Genomic DNA, 22,029 nt, shown 5'->3' with positions numbered 1-22,029 from the left:
TGAGTCTAATTGGTGGTTGGTTGGTAAATCATGAACCGTTCCTCGAAAATGGTAATGAACCAGGATAAAAATCCAGTCAGGGCCAGAGAGTAACGACCTCGACTAGGCACGGGATTCCCTCCGCCCGAAGACAACCGCCTCGGGACCGACAGCACTCCAGAGGGGCCGGACACTGACAGGTCGTGGATGGTGAAATGGTGATGAAACACGCGAGGTGAAGAAGATCAGGAGCTGGGCCTTCCCAGCAACCTTGCTCTGAAATCCCTCGGATTTGTTTAGTCTAGTTCAAGGGCATTGCCATCACGATTAAGCAAGATCTTCTTGATGGTCCAGTGCTCAACAGGTTGGGATTAGATTATCAAAGAGTACCTTTCTTTCGAGACATCACGGCTGATTCACCGCACTCGTAAGGATGTCAAGGATTCCAGCTGGTCAAGTTCATAGAATCGTGATACCCACATGTTCTATCTGAGGGAAAAACATCAATGACTACAATGTTGTAAAAATAATAAATTATGTCTCAACAGGTTGGGATTAGGTTATCAAAGAGTACCTTTCTTTCGAGACACCACGGCTGATTCACCGCACTCGTAAGGATGTCAAGGATTCCAGCTGGTCAAGTTCATAGAATCGTGATACCCACATGTTCTATCTGAGGGAAAAACATCAATGACTACAATGTTGTAAAAATAATAAATTATGTCTCAACAGGTTGGGATTAGATTATCAAAGAGTACCTTTCTTTCGAGACATCACGGCTGATTCACCGCACTCGTAAGGATGTCAAGGATTCCAGCTGGTCAAGTTCATAGAATCGTGATACCCACATGTTCTATCTGAGGGAAAAACATCAATGACTACAATGTTGTAAAAATAATAAATTATGTCTCAACAGGTTGGGATTAGGTTATCAAAGAGTACCTTTCTTTCGAGACACCACGGCTGATTCACCGCACTCGTAAGGATGTCAAGGATTCCAGCTGGTCAAGTTCATAGAATCGTGATACCCACATGTTCTATCTGAGGGAAAAACATCAATGACTACAATGTTGTAAAAATAATAAATTATGTCTCAACAGGTTGGGATTAGATTATCAAAGAGTACCTTTCTTTCGAGACATCACGGCTGATTCACCGCACTCGTAAGGATGTCAAGGATTCCAGCTGGTCAAGTTCATAGAATCGTGATACCCACATGTTCTATCTGAGGGAAAAACATCAATGACTACAATGTTGTAAAAATAATAAATTATGTCTCAACAGGTTGGGATTAGATTATCAAAGAGTACCTTTCTTTCGAGACATCACGGCTGATTCACCGCACTCGTAAGGATGTCAAGGATTCCAGCTGGTCAAGTTCATAGAATCGTGATACCCACATGTTCTATCTGAGGGAAAAACATCAATGACTACAATGTTGTAAAAATAATAAATTATGTCTCAACAGGTTGGGATTAGATTATCAAAGAGTACCTTTCTTTCGAGACATCACGGCTGATTCACCGCACTCGTAAGGATGTCAAGGATTCCAGCTGGTCAAGTTCATAGAATCGTGATACCCACATGTTCTATCTGAGGGAAAAACATCAATGACTACAATGTTGTAAAAATAATAAATTATGTCTCAACAGGTTGGGATTAGATTATCAAAGAGTACCTTTCTTTCGAGACATCACGGCTGATTCACCGCACTCGTAAGGATGTCAAGGATTCCAGCTGGTCAAGTTCATAGAATCGTGATACCCACATGTTCTATCTGAGGGAAAAACATCAATGACTACAATGTTGTAAAAATAATAAATTATGTCCGCAATACTGCATGAGCTTTTATGACAGTAGAATTATTTCTTTTATAAATTTACTACACTGCATAATGCAATTATTAATAATTCGTACAATATAATTCGGTACAAATAATTCGTATATACAAAAACATAAACGTCTACAAGATTCAGAATTGTGTTAATAAACTTTAAATGTTTTTATTTATTTATTTATTTATTATTATTTTTATTTTTTTTTTTTTTTTTTTTTTGAGAAATTTGATGTTAAAATATATGCAAAGCTAAAAAATATAGAGACTACCTAGTATATTTCATGAAATACCAATACCACTTACATCTAACCGATACTTTTATATACAACTTACATTTAATTTTTGAGTAAATTTAAGTGAATTATAAAAAATCATGAATATTAATAATAAATAAGTCGTGCATTTAAAATAAAACACTTTGCAGAATTCGGTAGCCAAAAACGAGGTAGTAAAACTATGTAAGTGGTAAAACTAGTAAACTTTAAATCTTAACATACTTTACCACCTAACATAACCAAATATAAATTTATAAGTAAAATAAAAATTAATGCCACTCTATTTAAATCGTTCCTCAGTATACACTGTTTTTCGGAGCAACTCAAGTCAGTCTTAATTCTAGGAACTTAGTCGATGGTTGACTAATTCAGTAAATAATCTAAATCTAATTGTTACACAAACAGAAAAACTTAAAATTACAATTCACTTACAACTAGATATCTTTAAAATCCTTAACTTTAGATCTAAAACTAGACAACGATTGGTGACTCTTAGGCTACCTGGTAGGTCGTTTGCACATTTAGGGACCAAAGTAGGAAAAGCTTCTCCTACCGTCACTCTGGGGACTGGCTGGCCTGGCGGCTGCGAGACTTCTTGTTTTTGCACAATTTTCTCACAATGATAAAGGGGTTCTCCGAATGTTAGGGCCTTGTGGATCATGCAGACTGTAATCACTCTACATACGTGATCCATACACAAACATTGGCCGCATCTCGATGAGAGGGCTCATGATTAAACAGTTTCAGACAGAATACAAAACGGATGGTTGAGTTTTGCATTTTTGAAAGTCTTCCCTCAAGATTCTGTTTCAACAAAAGCAGGATATAGCAATAGCAAAACACAGAGAAAATTAAAGCCTACATGAGCTTTGTGGATTCCAGGAGTAAATTTCTAAATCCATCCAGGTCTCTTAATCTGCCTGCCTAATAATGCACGTTGGAAAGCATCAGTGACATGATTAGAGAATGTGAGGTCGCTATAAAGCACGACGCAGAGATTCTTCATCTTGTTGCACACAGCCAAGCCCTCGCCATCGATTCTGACCATCACATCTCTGTCTCTGAGGACCTGCACTACATCGTGTGGAGCTAGATAAATGACAGAACATTTGTCTATGTTCAACCGCAGACCATTGTTGTCTGACCATGTACAAATGCTTATAAAGGCAACAATTAATCTTGGCAACGGACTCTTCAGCTGAACTAGGTTATAAGCCAGGTGCAGTTGACAACCATCAGCATATGAATGAGCTGTCAACTTTGAACACCACTGGGGACATCAGAAGTGTACAGGTTGAACAGCAAAGGCTCAAGACTACTACCCTGAGGGTTACTCCGCGTTTTGATCAGAGGGGTAGATGTCTCGCTGCCTAAACTTGTGATCTGTATTCTATCCTTTAGATATAATCTCACCCATTTAATTGCATTTCCAATAAATCCAAAGGATTGCATCTTATCCATCAGAATTGAATAATCAAGAGCCAAATGCTTAGGAGAAGTTTAACATTACTAAATCTTATTTCCTATAAGAACCAATTTAACGCCTTCTGTTACTCTGAACGTAGAGAAAATGCTCAGAACTAATGCTGAAAATGTACAATGAACATTGAAATAAAACTTAACTGAACCTCCAGCTAATACAAAATTGAGAAATTATTATTTGAACTATAAGATCGTACCAGAAAACTGTACAACATTTTGTTTACTGGCTGTATTAATTTTTATTTAACTGTCTTGGCTTTTTGTTATTGACCATATGTATTTCGGTCAGACTTTACACACCTAAGTTATTCAAACTTAGGTTGAATTATACGATGTAATTTGACGTATCTTTAGCGCACTCAATAGTTTACGCGTAATATTTCAATATTCTTAGTTGAATATATTATTTTGAGTTATCCCCAAGAAATCAAATTGATCAGTCAGTTGGTCACATGCGTCTAGTTGTGAGAAGTGCGGTTTCCATTCCATACCTGACGTGGTTCCAAATAATTACGGGTTTTAAGACATTAAGTGGTCGAATAAGAGGAAACCCCTGGCGGATGAAGGGGGTATGACGTCAGTGCCAAACAACCAGAAACAAAAACACATTGTTAAGAGCTGACGTAAATTATCGTACCAAACAGTCACATTTTTAAGAGTTTCTGCTGAACCTCTGGAGCGTAGACGATATTTTTAGATTTCTCCAATTTGCCACCTGAACAAGAAAAGCTTGATAACTGTACAAAAAATACAAGTTTTTAAATCTTCTGCCAAAGTTGAAGAGACGTTTAAATATAACCAAACAATAACTTTCAGCGTTGGCGTTTAAATTACTCTTAGATTTATTTACTCGAAACGGTCAAATTAAGCTTAGTACGGTTATTCGTCTTGAAAAAGCATATCGCGACTCAAAAGTGTATAAATATAATTATATTTATTCCCAAATGTATTACAATAAATGTAAATACAAAACGATTACAACACATTTAAAATGGTTTTTATATTAATAATGCCAGTTTTAACGCAGTTTTACATCTTAATTTACATTGTTCATTGTTATTAAATTTAATACATGATTATATATTTAAACTATTACAGAATCTGTTTATAAGATATTATCAAATTTATGTCACCTCAATTCATATATGTACAATGGTTAAAATAAGTTTTAAATCGGTTCTAATCGATCAGCAACTTATTTGAATCTAATTTTCAGATGCTTTTGAAACTTTTCCGATATTACTGCCTAATCCTGAAAATTGGTTTCAATTTATATTGCTTTAGATTGTTTTTAATCTATTTATGATTGTTTAGTCAATTAATATTCACATGCTATCATAATGTTTTCAATACTGTATTTGATTTAAACCCTAATTAATTATGTTAAAATCATTTTTTTAACCAATTTTGCGCATTTTTATACTGTTTGGGTTCCAAAATGCTAATTCTAAATTTTACGGACATATAACAATGACAGTCTCAAAAAAAGTGTTATAGGGACTTTATCTTTACTTTATCCTATTTATTCATGCTCTCACTTTACCCCCATAGTATATTCAAGTATTTACTAAAATTCCGAATAAAACATTGGCAAACCAACTGTTGTAAAATAAGATGTTGATAATTAAAATTTCTGTGGACTACTAAACACTATGCTCGTTTACAGGAATTTTTTATCTATCGTCAATCTTTACTCTATTGTTACAAAATGGTCTAATAATTAAGCCTTATTATACTTAGTGGCAGCTACAGTTAAAAAACAAAAAGGTTTTATGTTCTTTATTTTATTTTACAGAATGCTGTGCCGCTTCAATTTACGTGAAACAAAAATAAAAATAACTTCATTAACAGTTAGAAGAAGTTAGGACAATGAAGTCTTCAGTGCCACTTCACCTCAGAAATGAACTAACATATTTATATTAAATAACTTAAACATAATTCCAATTATATTAAATAAAATGTAATAAAAATATGATAAATCTTAGCTTAAAATAATCATTAATAATTAATTTAAATAAAAACATATATCCGCTCTATTACCAGACACTCGCTTTCTTTCAGCTTGCTTTACAATGACTCAAGGCTGCCCATCACTATACCTCCAAAGACCTCAGCTAGTATCAACCCAACGTCTGATGTTTAACCATAATTTTTTTGAACATTTTCTGAGGATTATGGAGTTATATGTTTTAAAATTAATAATATTCAATGCTTTAAAACAGGTACAAATCAAAATTACGCGGTTTTTTCCTTTTAATACATTCATTGCATATTCGCATGTGTATGTGCATGCATATATATGTATTTATGTATGTGTGTGTGTATGTATTTGTGTGGTGTGTAATGGTGTATTATTTTGTACTATATTTATATTCATTTTTTTTTTATTATATCCAGTCTGTTATTTCTTCAGGCGTGAACAACTCGAGACTGCGCACAGGCATCATAGCCCATGCAGGCTCATTTCCCGAGGACAATGTTTTTTATACATGATGTTATTTTATGATGTTTATTTTATGATGTTTATTCTATGATGATTATTTCTTATTCTTTGTTCACATTTCAAACTTCGTTCGTAAAAATTTAGAAGTTAATTGTACAGATTGTATTGTAATATTGTACATATATTTGGGAAATAAAATCAATTCATTCATTCATATGCCCATACGTTTTTATTGGAACTGTCCATTTTGGAGGGCCTGGTACAAAATAGTTGTCTGGATAAATAAATAATGAGTCTTACAATGAGTCCTATCAACCCGACTGAATGGTAAAATCAAATCGTATATGGTTTTAAAAAAACTTAAGGGCGTTTTTAATTCGCTTAAAAACAAGGATGGTCATTTTAGCGAAAGCAAAAGCACCAACTTTAGGTTTTAATTGTATTGTATGAAAAAGAACTGGCTATTCTCTTGATTGAGTTTTAAATCGTTTACATTGTTACATGTATCAAGGTCGTAACTACTTCTGCCCATCGGGGAACTTCTGCGATACAGAAGTAGTTTGACTTTGGTTGAGTTTTAACTAATATTTGAATGTCATTACCAAATTGTACTTTGATACGTTTTATTGTATTAGTAAACTACAGTTTGAAGTCCAAAAGTCGATTGTTCTAATTGTTACTTCATGCCAGAAAATTGTGCCAATTTTCAAGTAGAGGACCTTCTTTTGTCCAAATGCTGAGGAAAGAGGAAAGAACTTGTGTTTTCAAACCGTGATGTTTCAGTAACAGTTATCGATAGATGTCTGTAATCCTGTTACCTTTTAAATTACTTATTGCCAATACCAAGATTAGCAGCTGTATTGCACTATTACAGAACTGATTGAAAACCCGTGATGTAATCAAGAAAATCGCTTAAAGCGAAATATGTCTGCTCCGAACGTTACTGCAGAAGCGAACTGAAAACACTTTTGCTAGACTAAGGTTTAGTGATAAATTTCTCGTACTTATTATAATAGAATACGAACGAGTTGATTTAGCATGTGTTTTAATATTGTACACTAATATACCATGTATAAGAACCATTTTATAAATGAATTCTTTTGAAAAAATTTATTCAAAAGTTAATTTAGGATTAATAGAACTAACAATAATGTTGAAAATTTAATTTCCTTAAAAATGAATTTTTAACCTAAAAAGACTCTCGACCTGCCAAAAGGGTGTATTAATGTGGTTTTTGGGATCTCATATGTTTTAACACATTGACACATTATGTTTTAAAGTGTCATCGACTCTTTTTTTCACTAAATTACTTAACATATTATTATATCCGCCATTGTTAAAGTGTTCCAATTTAAATAGATTCCGTATCATTTACTTAATGTAATAGTATGTGACCATAAAGTCTTATGCTGTTAGCATGTCCAAAAAGAAAATTAAAAAATTACACAACAGCAGCAACTAAGATGTTACTAAGAGATTTGTATATTAAGTAGTGATTTTTATATTAGTTTCTAGGTTTTAGAACTTGTATATATTTTATTTTTATAATTTTTATTTCTGTATTTTACTTGCCTTAAGATGTTTAGGTCACGGCGCATTAACTGTTTTTGTAATCTTTGTTATAATATATGTGCTGTAATATATGTTATTGTTATTTAGTTGTTAAGTAATTACTAGGCAAATACCATTTGACACAAGTTATTCTGAAAAACAGTTATGTACTGAGAAACGCTTAAGAAATAAAGGCATTTTTATTTATTTGAATCCTATGTGTTTTACTAAATCTGTGTATTCACTGTTGCGGATGGGATGTTTCAGGCAGTGGACTACCGAAGAAGCTGATCAAATCTCTCTTCTCCATGCACCCCCCATTCGCCCCGGTGGACAGCAACAATAGCCTGTGCAGAGAGCACAGCCGGATATATCTAGAAGACCTTGAGGAGTTTGAAATGTGGGCCCTGAAAAGTAAGTTTAACTAATGACATTTGTTTTATACGTCACCTTTATTGGATATTTAAGTATTTTAACATTTTTTACAAGTTTCAAGCTTCATCATAATAGCGTTTAATATATGGGAAAGTTTTTGATTGTCAAACCTAAAAAGTTGTTTCTATTATTGTTTACATACTGGACATCATTTCATATTATGTTGTTAGTTAGTTGTTAGTTGTTAGTTATGAGAAACTTATGTCTCATGAAGTTTCAAGTATGGTCTGTACGAATACTCCATCGCAACAATACCTTTCGGTTTTGCAAAATGTTAAATTTACAGCTGTTGTCTTTGATCGGCTTTACTTCATTTTAAATAAACTTCACTAATTTTGACAGACGTAATGAACAAAGGGTAATACAGTGTTCCTCATCTTTTAGGTTATGGGTGAGGTATAAGGTTAGTGTATGTTTTTAAAATGTAATATTTCGGAAATTGCAATAGTGTCATGTTGTACACATGTTAACATTTTATCAATGAATGTAGTGAATATGGCTCGTGATATTCTAATAATATAGAATGTTCATAATATGTTCACATAAAAATATGTTTATTATTTAAACATTGCTTGGTGAAACGAAGTTCTACCGTATTGTTCGATGGGGCACTATATTAATTTAGTCTTTTTTTATAAACACGTCAAGGGTATTCTTTAAAAGTCATACACTCAGCTAAACTGAGTTTTTATTTCATCAATACAAATGCATACACTACAACTATTAAAAATAGTAATTTTCATTGCGAGACATTTTCTAGTTGAATTATCCATTTGTTTCACCATATTAATTTATTGCACTTCCTGTGCCAACTAAGACCTTATCCAAACCCTCTAGGACTAACCCAGCAGGGATCACTTCTGGCTGGTTTATACCTACCAGTTGAACCCACCACTGGGCACAGCAAAAACCGATGTGCCACTTCAATCTGGGCAACCTTATGGATGTCCAGTAGCGGCACATCACTAACCGCAAATGTTGAGATTCTGGGGTTCATGGGCAATTCGATAGGTCTAGTCTACTGTGGAAGATGACTGTTGGAGTTGGTGGGGTTTGTTCCCTTGCCTCAGAGGCTCTTGTTAACCTCAACAAGGGTGTGCCACCCCCTGCCTACTTTGACTGGAGAGGCTGGTTCAGAGCTGGCCTCCCCTTCTTCCGGGATGACTTTGAGATGTAGTGCCCTAATTCTTCCTCATGGATATCGATAGGAGGCGGCCCCTTCTCCCTAACCTTACCCATCCTGAATATCCTATCACTCCGGAAGCAGCGCAAAGGTTCTTATAGGACTAGGTGCAATTTATAAGCTTCTTGTCCTAAGAGAACAAAAAAAAAGAAAACCCTCTAGGAGCTCAGGTCCGGTTTCTGGCAGTAGACTGTAGCAATATAGGCCACAAGACAGCAGCAGGAGCGGGTGTAGCTACTGTGACAGTTCCGAGCGAGTAAAAGATTTAGTCCGGTTTTTTCGGACATTTGTCACCTGCAAGCGAAATAAAACCAGTAACACTACGTTTCGAGATCTGCAATCTGATCTCTTCCTCAGGTGAATAACTTACCTAACACATAACTAAAATCTAGGTAAACATCATACTAGAGCGTTGTGACACGCCCAAGTCAGGAATCACAACCACCATGTTGTGTGTCAACTCCACTAACTCTAAAACAAGCACTTGACCACTTAGGACAACCACCACCAGAGGCCAATAGTAAATGGCAGTCGTCACGGCAAAAACGAGATGGGGACGAAAGGATAGAACGGGGGTGGGCCTTTCTTACTATTGTCTTATTCTAGACAAATTGTTTAAAACCACACTGCGACAGGCATTGGTTTATTACAAATCTCTAATCTTTTGAAAATTTAGGTATGCTCTTTAGTTCATGTTTCAGAATTGGCAACCAAAGAGGTTTTATATCGACTGATGGTTTGCTGATTGGATAGTCTGCCAAATTAATGTATGAAGCCTCGATTAATTTCCTTTAAAACATGGTGTTCGCGATGTATTATGTTGTCTTCACCCCAATTCATACGATGGTCGTTGGACCAAGAATGATGTGCAGTTTTTTTTCTTTTCTGTTTTGTTTACAGCCCTTAAATATTTTTACACAGTAATTAGGTTTCAGATTTAGATTTCCTTATTTCAAACTGTAAACTATTTTACATATGGTGATAAAAACCACAGGCAAAACAAGACGAAACTAGTATGCAAAATAAATATATAAGCACAATGAATCTTACATTTAATCATTACCGTAGAAGACAATAAATAAATAATACAACAAACACAATTGAAATCAACTATACCGCAAACAGTAAGTTATAGAAACCATGGAGGGACTGATATATGAATGCATATAAACTATGCCATAATAAACATGGTAATACTAATACATAACTTCAGAAAAAACTATATCATGTACAGAATTTAATAATTAATTGCCATAACAGAATGAAAAAAACGCAAGATTAAATATTCAGTAAACATAATATAATATAACAAATACAACGGAAATTAACTATGTAATGATCAACAACCACATACACAACTCCCACACATACATATCCACATACGACACATACAAAGAAACTGACTGCAATGAAATGTTGAGGATATTCCTTAGGAACGAATGTGTGGGATACCCGAAGAAGTCCATATCTCCAGACACATTTCCCTCCCGAATTAGGCGAGAAATTGTGTTTTTTTGCTGGTGAGTAATAATTTTCAAAGCACTTTTTTACGATCTTGTCGGACACATATTGGACAATCAACGGCCTTGTGGCCATATCAGATTGGCCTTATGCGTGTTCGAAAAGGTCCGAGACATATTTATTACATCCGCGGGAGCTCAAGGTGTATCTTACAGAGATAGATGGTCTCTTGCTTGGACATTCTGACCTTGGATTGCCGTCTATAGACCATGGAGTCATACAAAATGCACTGCTCTTTTTCAAATTACTGACTGGGTTCATTGATTGTTCTGAGCAGCTTCAGAGAACCAATGAGTCATCTGTTACATTAGTTAATAGCGGACATTCCATATTACTATATTCAGTCACAATTGTGTCATGGACTGTAACGGACTGGACTGTCATGGACTGTCACAATACTTGTAACGGGCTGGAGGAACTTGGGAAATGTGGATTTTTCAATATCAGACTGTCGACCTTCGACTGTACCTCGACCAATCTGCCATGAGATGTGAGCTACTTTGTGAGCTACCTCTGAGGGCCACTACCGTGTTTCTAGACGCGCGTCATGTTATTTCTTGGAGTTGCCTGGAGAGGGCCACAGTCCTGGTTGTAGCCGATTATCAAACAGCACCGCAGTTAAAGCGGGAAATGCACTTTTATATGAGAATTCTTTGAGAGATACTATTTAAATGGGACTTCACCAGTTAGATATCGACCAATAACTTTTAAAGTACTTGATCGATTGTCTTGAACTTTTTAACACCTATTGTAGGTCGTATGACGCATAAAATTTATTAGTTTAAAAGTTTTCTCATTACAAATTTGTTTTAATGTGTTAATTTGGATTGTTCACATTGCAATTATAATATTGGGACATATAAGTACTGTATATACCACCAAATAGCTACAGAAACATTTTCAGACCTTTTGGATGGGTGTTTCAGAAGAAAATTGTAACTTGTAACCTTGTAAAAATCAAGGTTTTGGAAATTATGCTTTTAAGTAAAACTTTACTCACGATGTAAAGTTTGCTTCTTTTTGCCTCTCAAGTAGCCTTATTTTACTCCGCTTTCTTTGATTTGTTCCTTTGCTGCCTTTTCTGCTTCAATAATTCTAATTTTGTCAATATTCTGTACGCATGTGTTTTCAATCATAAACGTTTGTGATCAAGCTTAAAAAAACTAACGCAAGTCTGTACAAAAGGCTATGTCTAACCTACAATGATAATATATTCATATAAAAGTGTATATCTTTTTAATCAGCATAAATCGAGGAATCCTTTTATGTGGTAAAGAATTACGATTTTTAACCCAAAAAGTGCATCTCTTCCCTTAATTATAAACAGTATTGCTCTTTGAACATTGATTATAAATGTCTTGGTCGTATTTTTCTTAATTGTCTCAATTGATTTCTGTCATCTTTGTTATATTTACAATAAGTAGTTTTATTATGTTTATAACGTTTATCATTGTCTCTTGAAAATGTATTCTTATCTGCTCTGCTGAATAATCTCATATATTATTTTTGCTATTTTAGCTATGTTTATTAAGTTGTTTTCATGTCGAACTTCTTATTATATGAACACCATAACACTTAGTATGCTTAATGTACTGTTTTATCGCAAACAAAATAATAATCAGTAGACCGACCCATGGCTGATTTTATTCAATATTATTCAATAGCACGCATTTTTACATTCTTCACACATTTTTATTACCGTATTAACAGTCCGTTATTACTTTGCTTACATTTCGGATTCAACCCATTAATGTTTCTTACCTCAAGATTTGCGTATGCGCTGCAAATATATTGTTTGTTAATAAATAAATATTATCAGGGGATTTAAGTTCATCACACTTAAACTCTTTGCTGCTGTAAGATGATTTAAAAAAGACTATTAGAAGTATCAAAAGTGTACTTTTTAGTGTGGTATTATAGTATATAGAGAAACGATATATTCTTCAACTAACGAAGGAAAATATTTGATCCATTGTTAAACTTCAATCGATCAGTCGCATAGCGGCTTATGACATGCAGTAGAGAAGTTATTAACCAATGACAGATTGTTTTTGGCAACAAAAAAGTCAAGGAGACCACATACATATTTATAACGGTTTAAAATACCAACAGACGTGGCAGTTAATGGCTTCCAAGAATCTGGAGGTAATAAGGAAGTAGATCGGTGGGGCAACTTTGTCCATCATAATGTCCAGCATCATTCGATTTATATGGATTGGAGGTCACAAGATTCAGCGTTCTTCAGATTAATCTTCTCTTTCAAGCAGTGCGGTTTTTTGCCCTGAAGAAGTCAGATGAAACACAGTTGAAACGTTATCATATGTACAGTAAGCGCATATATAACTCGCTAAGTAAAGTCTCTAACGAAACAATAGCGTAAAAATGAGGTGATGGTAAATAAAATATACTTTAATATGTAATCACGTCAGACTATTCGAGAAATGTAAAGCGGCAATCCTAATCAATAAATTACAATGGCTGCAATATAGGGATTATCGCGTTGTAAAACTAATTTACACAGCTTGTTAAAATATTCACTGAGCATATTTCTAAATCTCAAAACATATAAACGATTTTCTATGGGATACATTTTGTCTATGGGATACATTTTGTCTGTGGTTTTTAGAGCAAAGTATTTTTAACAAATAATTCATAACTTAAACGTTTTAAACTCAAAATTCACTGCTGGAACAGTTTGCTGTGCTTAAGGGATTTGTATTCTGAATTTGAATTTAGCTCCATTTCAGCTTCCTCTTAGTGCAGCGTCTGAAAACTTACACTGTCACAAACTTGACTCCTGGAATCTGGAGTCCACGTCTAAGAGATACAAAAGAGCCGGCGACGAAGTCGTTGATAACGAACGCTTTTTTTCATCTCTTAAGACGTGAGTAACCGTGTGCCATGGTTTTTGCCCAGAATCTCGACAGAATGGGGTTTCCTGACCTTGGAAGCAGCGAAAAGAATTTAAAAAATATATACCTTAAAAAATGTGGATAGCTCTTGTTTATTGCCTTATGGATCACGTTTGGACCACTAATAATTTTCTTATTTTGATGTTGACATTTTGTTGCAGTGTTTGACTCGAACGCCAAACTTCCGTCAGGGCTGTTAAACGGCAATGTTAACCAGTTGGGTGACTTTGATCAGTGCCTGGGAGTGCAACAGCCTCGGGGAGCTATCCGGGGACAATACTGCCTGGCCTTCATAGAGGTGAAGCTAAAACCAGGCGCGAACGAGGCTCTGAACGCTGTCCACGGGTTCGCCCACTCACACTATGCCTTCCGCAGCAACCTGGAGGATGTAAGAACTCTAGCCACTGCGGTAACCGCGCGGCTCATATTACATAATAATTTATTTACTTGTTATATAGTCAAAATTCCAAATACTTCAGGTAACGTAGCTATGGCAGGAATCAAGTTTCAAGTTCCAGTTCAAGTTCAAAAATCTTTATTCATTAAATCGTTGAATACATGAAAAACATATACATTTCATGCAGAAGATTCACTAATATCATTCTGAAGACAACTAATACATGCAGTTTTTTAACATAAAGTTGGGAAGTAAGTTGGCATAAATTGATAATTATAATAATATATTTAAATCTAGGCAGTATCAGTTCATTTTAGATGGTTAGTTTAGTTTCACTAACAATACTATCAAATATAGACATTAGAACTATATGACTGTGTATAAATGTATAAATAAATATCAATATAAATATATCAATATCAATAAAGGAACAACAAACAACTACAAAGAAATAACAACAAAATGTATTTTAAAAACTCTTTAGAAACATGCAGTGATAACGTTTAGTAAAAACCTATCTGTATTAATCTGTGATCCATACAGTTGGCTGCACCATACATACTATCGAATTACGTAACGCTATGTTATGCATCGAAGATAGATGCAATGTAAATATTGAGTTTAGCTCCTGCTCAACTTCCTCTTAGTGCTGCGTCTGGAATCTGACGCTGTCACAGACTTGACTCCTGGAGCCTGTCACCTCCTCTTCACCTAGATTACTCTATAATTGATAGTCTAGGTGCAACTGATGTCAAAACCATGAAAAGAGCTCATTTTGAGCTTCTTCGTCACCAAATTTTTTGGATCTCTCCCAGATTTCAGGAGTCAAGTGTGTGACACCACTATATTCCAGACGCTGCTCTAAGAGGAATGTTAAATAGAGCAAAACTCGACATTCACATTTCAGGTAACTTTGTACTTCGTATATCTACAGATCAACAGGGTTAAGTAAAGCTGGGCCACGGATCAGAATTTCTTCGGTATTAAAGTAAAAATTGTGCCACTGATCATATTTCGGCATCGATCAATCCTACCAATATTTACTTGCCAAGCTAACCTTTGCTACACGTAGAGACCCACACATGCTTACTCAGCTTAGGCCTTAATTTCATCAATTTTTAATATTTGTCCTAAACGAATACAACATTTGTTTGCATGTGTTCATATTTATCAATACTATTATGTCCAATATTATAAATAATACGTTTCTTTTTTTTGAAATAACTGATAAACAAACCCGAGCAAGCTATGAATTTTCCAATGAAAACGATGAGAATACTTAAACTCTATAGTATTCTTATTTAATTGCATTATTACCTTGTTAATGTAGTAGTATAGGGCAACTTTCATTGATTGATTTATGTACTTAATAACGTCTAGTAGCTGGTGCAGAATATCATATCTCAATTTCAGAATTTAATAACCTGCCTTCTATTAATATTACCTTTCAACTACTGCAAATTGTATAGAGTGTACTTGAGTGCACAGTTAACTGATTATGTCATTGAGGTTGAAAGATTTATATTACAGACAATATTGTACACATTTTAATTTCTTTGTATGCCATTTAATGTGAATAATCCTTTTTTATAGTATTTTAATAGTGACATTCACGTAGGTAATAAATAGTTAAGGATACTTAGTATTAATAGTGTTTAAAGCAATAGTGTTTTTGTTTTTTTTTTTTCAATAAATCTGCTCTAAGTTACCCCGGAACTGCTCTACAAACGCATCTAATATAATCTCATCCCTTCCAGTTTTATGAAACTTGCACCAGTTTTCCTCTCGGTAAATGAATTAAATATGATGATAACGACTTCATGTCCTAATAATGATGCAATAATTGATCGTCTAAATGTTTATTAAATGCTTATTACAATACAAAAAATAATTAATGAAATTATTATAAATTGTGCTCAGTCTAGGAAATTTAATCTTTTCTCCAAACAAGTGTAAATATGTTTCTGAGTATTGAGTCTGGTATTATGTGTAGCCAGGACACCGGGTACCACGGTTCTCCACAGTAAACTGGGCCTTGTGTGTTCCTGCATCATGCCCGGCCCAGGACATCGAGCTAGCTCTTGCCTCCAGTGTGGACCGATATTTAAGTTCTTCCAGTCTGGAAATCAGGGTACATGTTGACCCGGACATGTGCCAAGTTCGTCACGACTCCATCATTCCACCACCTGCTTCGCTCATGGCAATGTAAGTACCTGCCGTTTTAGATGTACTCTTCGTAAAATTTAACTGAAATGTTATTTTCCACTATTAATATATGTTTTAAATAGCTACGTTTTCTCTCCATCTGACCATAATAATACAATTTCATTATTACCGTTGCAGTTTTAACACACCAAATTTGTGGATTACTAAAATTGTTTAGTTATTGTTTACATGATCGGTTCTATTGCTGTAGGGGTTATAGTAACTGGATATGTTCTATTGCGCAATTTAGTGTTCTAGCAAATGCAATAATTTGTTTCAGAGGATTTTTCCTCGCAGTGATGGGCGTCATCGCCACAGCCACCATCACTGACTACATGGTCCCTGACAAGCGGCATGCCAGTAAGTTCTGTCAACACAGTCAGCTTTTAATAACTTGTTCATTTCACTTAGCACAAGAAGATGAGGGACCCCCACGTTGCACTTAGTCAAAAAGGACCTTTTCACTGCTTCCAGAGGTACAGGATAGGGACCGCCTCCTATCGAAATCCTATGAGTTAAGTTGAGTTATCCTAATCGGGCACTATGTGAGTCATGTTACCTTGGAGGTAGAGGAGACTAACTCTGTTCAGTCTCTTCCAGTCAAAACAGTCATTCTCCTTCATGTTTAAACTCATAAACATCTTTTACATTAAGGTTGTCCCACCCACTTCAAAGTCATCCTCCGAAGTCAACTAGACCCATCGCTCAGCTCTTTCTACCCATTATCTAAACATTTGCCGCACCTGGACATGCACTGGGTTTTCCTGGTTTAACTGACACATCGGATTTTGCTGTACCCCGTGGTAGGTTGAACTGGAAGTAAAAAACGATCCAGAAAAATCCCTCTTCTCTAGCTAGGGAGAATCCCAATTTTTGTCTTACAACATACCAAAGGTTGTGTCTTCACTTGGAGACACACGGTTGCAAAATGTATTACGATTTTCATTAGGGCGTTGGTTCAATCACTGTGAAACAAATTTTAAATTAACTTCATAAAGCGTGTATAACTTTTAGTTTTGCCGAAGCAATTACCAATCATATAAGTTTACGATAAACTTATCGATAGTGTTTTCACCAGGCTTGTACTCAGATCAGTTTTTTCGGACAATTATATTCAGGGGGCCCGGGCCGGGCCCCGCCACACGTCTATTCGAAGGGAGCGTGTGGACGGGACGTGATGGGGCCCCGCCAAAGCCGAGTTTCACATTACCGCTTAAAATGTTGCCTAGGACGAAACCATAGCTACTCTATTAATCAAAACAGATTGTTTTTAAAGGCACAGGATGAGTAATGGAAATGCTATTTTGTGCAGGGCTAACGTTACGAGGAAACAAAAATAAAATTTTTTATAATAGTTGGTAAGGGATTATTCCTCGCTTAAGAACAAATTTTACCATACATGTAATAATGTGGAATATGAATCCTTTTTTATCCTTAACCAGACGCAGCGCGCTTTGTTAAACCGGACTTTACATGTAACGTTAAGTGAAAAATATTCAGTATTTTTCGATTCGTCTTAGTTTAGTCTACCATTTCGATCATTTAGAATTATTTTAATTCTTCTGAGTATTACAATGTTAGAAGAATTATAATGTTACTTAACAAACGTTTTACATACTAAGATTTTAAAAAATTTCTAATCAAAAAATTATTATAATTTTTAATGGTGGCCATTTAAAGTACCTATTTGTAATAAATTTTCACGAAACCTTACTCAGTCATGACTTATAAAAGAAATATCAACAAAAATTGTAATAACTTATTCATGAATATGGGTTGATAAATAGAATAAAATTAGAAAACAAATATATATATATATATATTTGTTTTCTAATTTTATTCTTTATATATATATATATATATATATATATATATATTGTTTTACATTCAAGAATACTAGGAATATTTTCTTACATTTAGTATAAAAATAGTTAAATTCAATTTTTCAGTCGTTCTTCATCCGATCTTTAAGGGACCAAAGTTTTGCCATTTTTAATTTGTCAATCTCTTCATTAATTTATAGCAGTTTTCGCAAAATCTGATACGATTTTAAATACCAGACATCTAAGTATGTAAGAGGTATGCCGAATTCTAAAAGAATTCCTTAAGAGGGTTTGAAGTTAGCATTTTTAAACGGATTTCTTGCCAAGCTTTGTATTGTCATGATGGTGAAATAACTAAAACTTGCTGTCTAAATCAAAATAATTCCAACCATTGAATTCTTATTAGCTCGAAAAGTTCGTTAATTCAACTCACACCACAGTGCATGTGAAGGAAAAAGGAATTTGGAAACTGGTAGGTCAATTCTACATGGTAGGCCGGTGAGTGCAGTCCTATTGTGGCCTGTGTTGTGCAATTCAGTTTTAATAATAGGTGTTTTGTTATTATTAAGTGTATGTTCTTTGACACACCACATGGTTCTTGTGATTCCTGACTTATGCGTGTCACAACGCTCTGGTATTATTTTAACCTGAGGAAGAGATCAGATTGCAGGTTTCGAAACGTAGTGTTACTGATTTTTTTGTATCACTGAACGATGGCAAACGTCCGGGAACACAATCCTCCCATCGTCAAAAACAAACTTTACAAAAAGAACAGTGCATATTTTCGAAGCTTTGTTTATGAAAGGAATTCTCGTCCGGGCGACCAGACAAACCGCAATAAAAACTCACCACACCAACTTGGTGAACTTAACCCGCTTTTACAAAGTGGTTAGCCTTCAGTCGGGGAATGGTACTTGCGGAATACCGGGTCGTAAGTTATATCACTGGAGGAGGGTCTGGAATGATATCGGTAATTTTACTTTCGTTCGCATTAAAACACAATAATTATTTATTTTGAAAAACAAATTTTTTTTTTCAATTATAACTATAATTATGCATTAATTATTCCATCTTCATTAATACAAATCCTGTATGGGCCAGGGCCTTCTGGACCACTTTTAGTGGACGTCCTACAGACGTAAGGTCTGGTGCCTTTTCAATCTAATCGAGAATTCAAATAGTTGATATTGAAGTTCAAGATTACAGTTTTAAAAGTCACCTTTATCGGACGACTCGAGATAACATTTCCGTACCTCACTGAACTTTGTATTATTATGACGTGGTAAATTTTTTTTTAATTTCACAAATGAAATGCGTTTGAATTTATTAACTATGTCCCAAAGTTAATAAAAACATCTGAGAATTCGTAACTTCCTCCACTATCGCACATAAAGGGCTATCTGGGCTTGTTTGGTCCTGAAGGAACCCAAATTAGATAATCCTTCTAAAAACACAATGCGTACTTAAGAAGTTCACTAAAATTGTACAGTCTTAGAGAATTCATGAAATTGACCGCAAACTTTCTCTACATTCGCGTACACACCACCAACGTGTATGGTCTCCATTTTGACAAACATAATTATTTTTCAATATTTTATATAAAAAACTTTTGTTTAAAAAATCTTTAATAAAGAATGCAACACAATACAGCTTTAAATACGAAAATTTCAGAATCCGAACTTCAGGCTTTTTGTATTTAAAGGCAGGTAAAACTATTTACTGTACTTGTGTTTGAAGTATGGATATCTTTACGTTATAATTAAGCAAGACGCGTTTTTCATTTACACTATATATAAGTTATTATTTCAATGGGTTCCCATAACTCAAACCATATTGCACGGTAAATGTATTCTTTACTATCTAAAATAAATAACAAAATATTTACTTTATATTTGTCTTGTCATCGAAGATCAAAAACTTATACTTATCGATTCAAAACTAATTTACAAGTCGAAGCCAAACCCCCGATCTCCGCGTGATAGATGGAATTACGGAACACTCAAACAATGAGTTCAAGGTCAGTTAAAGGCCGTACGAAGATCAGACAAGTCTACTCTCACTGCCTACGTGTAGCACCTTACATGTGTGGCGGAGGGAGAGGTGCAGGGCGGACTGGGCTCAGTCAATGGTATAGTCTGATCTTATATACCATAGTTTGTGTCCTTAAATCTTGATATAGAATTCAGTTACGTGAAAATATCGTTCACAGGGATATTTTGCTTGGAGCGGCTGAAGCAATTGTTGCTCGGAGAGGTGTTCTGTTGGAGCGCGAGGCGGGAGCAATAACTCAGTGAGTTTGCTTAGAACTGAAGCAACGACCGTCGTTCATAGGGTGTTTTTCTTGGAGTGTCTGAAGCGATGACTCAGGAAGTTTACTTGGAACGGATGCAACGACATTCGTTTATAGGATGTTTTTCTTCGTGCGTCTGTAGCGATCACTCAGGGATTTTACTTGGAACTGATGCAACGACATTCGTTTATAGGATGTTTTTCTTCGTGCGTCTGTAGCGATCACTCAGGGATTTTACTTGGAACTGATGCAACGACCGTCGTTCATAGGGTGTTTTTCTTGGAGTGTCTGAAACGATCACTCAAGGGAGTTTACTTGGAACGGTTGCAATATCCGTCGTTTATAGGGTGTTTTTCTTGGATTGTCTGAAGCGATGACTCAGGAAGTTTACTTGGAACGGATGCAACGACATTCGTTTATAGGATGTTTTTCTTCGTGCATCTGTAGCGATCACTCAGGGATTTTACTTGGAACTGATGCAACGGCCGTCGTTCATAGGGTGTTTTTCTTGGAGTGTCTGAAGCGATCACTCAGGGAGTTTACTTGGAACGGTTGCAACATCCGTCGTTCATAGGGTGTTTTTCTTGGAGTGTCTGAAACGATCACTCAAGGGAGTTTACTTGGAACGGTTGCAATATCCGTCGTTCATAGGGTGTTTTTCTTGGAGTGTCTGAAGCGATGACTCAGGAAGTTTACTTGGAACGGATGCAACGACATTCGTTTATAGGATGTTTTTCTTCGTGCATCTGTAGCGATCACTCAGGGATTTTACTTGGAACTGATGCAACGGCCGTCGTTCATAGGGTGTTTTTCTTGGAGTGTCTGAAGCGATGACTCAGGAAGTTTACTTGGAACGGATGCAATGACATTCGTTTATAGGATGTTTTTCTTCGTGCGTCTGTAGCGATCACTCAGGGATTTTACTTGGAACTGATGCAACGACATTCGTTTATAGGATGTTTTTCTTCGTGCGTCTGTAGCGATCACTCAGGGATTTTACTTGGAACTGATGCAACGACCGTCGTTCATAGGGTGTTTTTCTTGGAGTGTCTGAAACGATCACTCAAGGGAGTTTACTTGGAACGGTTGCAATATCCGTCGTTCATAGGGTGTTTTTCTTGGAGTGTCTGAAGCGATGACTCAGGAAGTTTACTTGGAACGGATGCAACGACATTCGTTTATAGGATGTTTTTCTTCGTGCATCTGTAGCGATCACTCAGGGATTTTACTTGGAACTGATGCAACGGCCGTCGTTCATAGGGTGTTTTTCTTGGAGTGTCTGAAGCGATCACTCAGGGAGTTTACTTGGAACGGTTGCAACATCCGTCGTTCATAGGGTGTTTTTCTTGGAGTGTCTGAAACGATCACTCAGGGAGTTTACTTGGAACGGTTGCAACATCCGTCGTTCATAGGGTGTTTTTCTTGGAGTGTCTGAAACGATCACTCAGGGAGTTTACTTGGAACTGATGCAACGGCCGTCGTTCATAGGGTGTTTTTCTTGGAGTGTCTGAAACGATCACTCAGGGAGTTTACTTGGAACGGTTGCAACATCCGTCGTTCATAGGGTGTTTTTCTTGGAGTGTCTGAAACGATCACTCAGGGAGTTTACTTGGAACTGATGCAACGGCCGTCGTTCATAGGGTGTTTTTCTTGGAGTGTCTGAAACGATCACTCAGGGAGTTTACTTGGAACGGTT

General features: G+C 35.6%; 1 protein-coding gene across 1 annotated transcript in view; it reads left to right on the top strand.

Annotated features, from left to right (window-relative positions):
- The window catches only part of LOC124369902 (nose resistant to fluoxetine protein 6), a 119,929-nt gene that overhangs the window by 76,228 nt on the left and 21,672 nt on the right, over nt 1-22,029 (top strand). The window contains exons 2-5 of the mRNA XM_046828064.1: nt 7,835-7,981; nt 13,780-14,006; nt 16,009-16,220; nt 16,501-16,580. Coding sequence (XP_046684020.1) covers nt 7,835-7,981; nt 13,780-14,006; nt 16,009-16,220; nt 16,501-16,580 — 666 coding nt within the window. The remainder of the gene's footprint in view (nt 1-7,834; nt 7,982-13,779; nt 14,007-16,008; nt 16,221-16,500; nt 16,581-22,029) is intronic.

The sequence above is a fragment of the Homalodisca vitripennis genome, chromosome X (assembly GCF_021130785.1).
Source record: "Homalodisca vitripennis isolate AUS2020 chromosome X, UT_GWSS_2.1, whole genome shotgun sequence".
Lineage (NCBI taxonomy): Eukaryota > Metazoa > Arthropoda > Insecta > Hemiptera > Cicadellidae > Homalodisca > Homalodisca vitripennis.
Note: the sequence above shows the minus strand (reverse complement) of the source record. Positions and strands in the feature narration are given on the sequence as shown.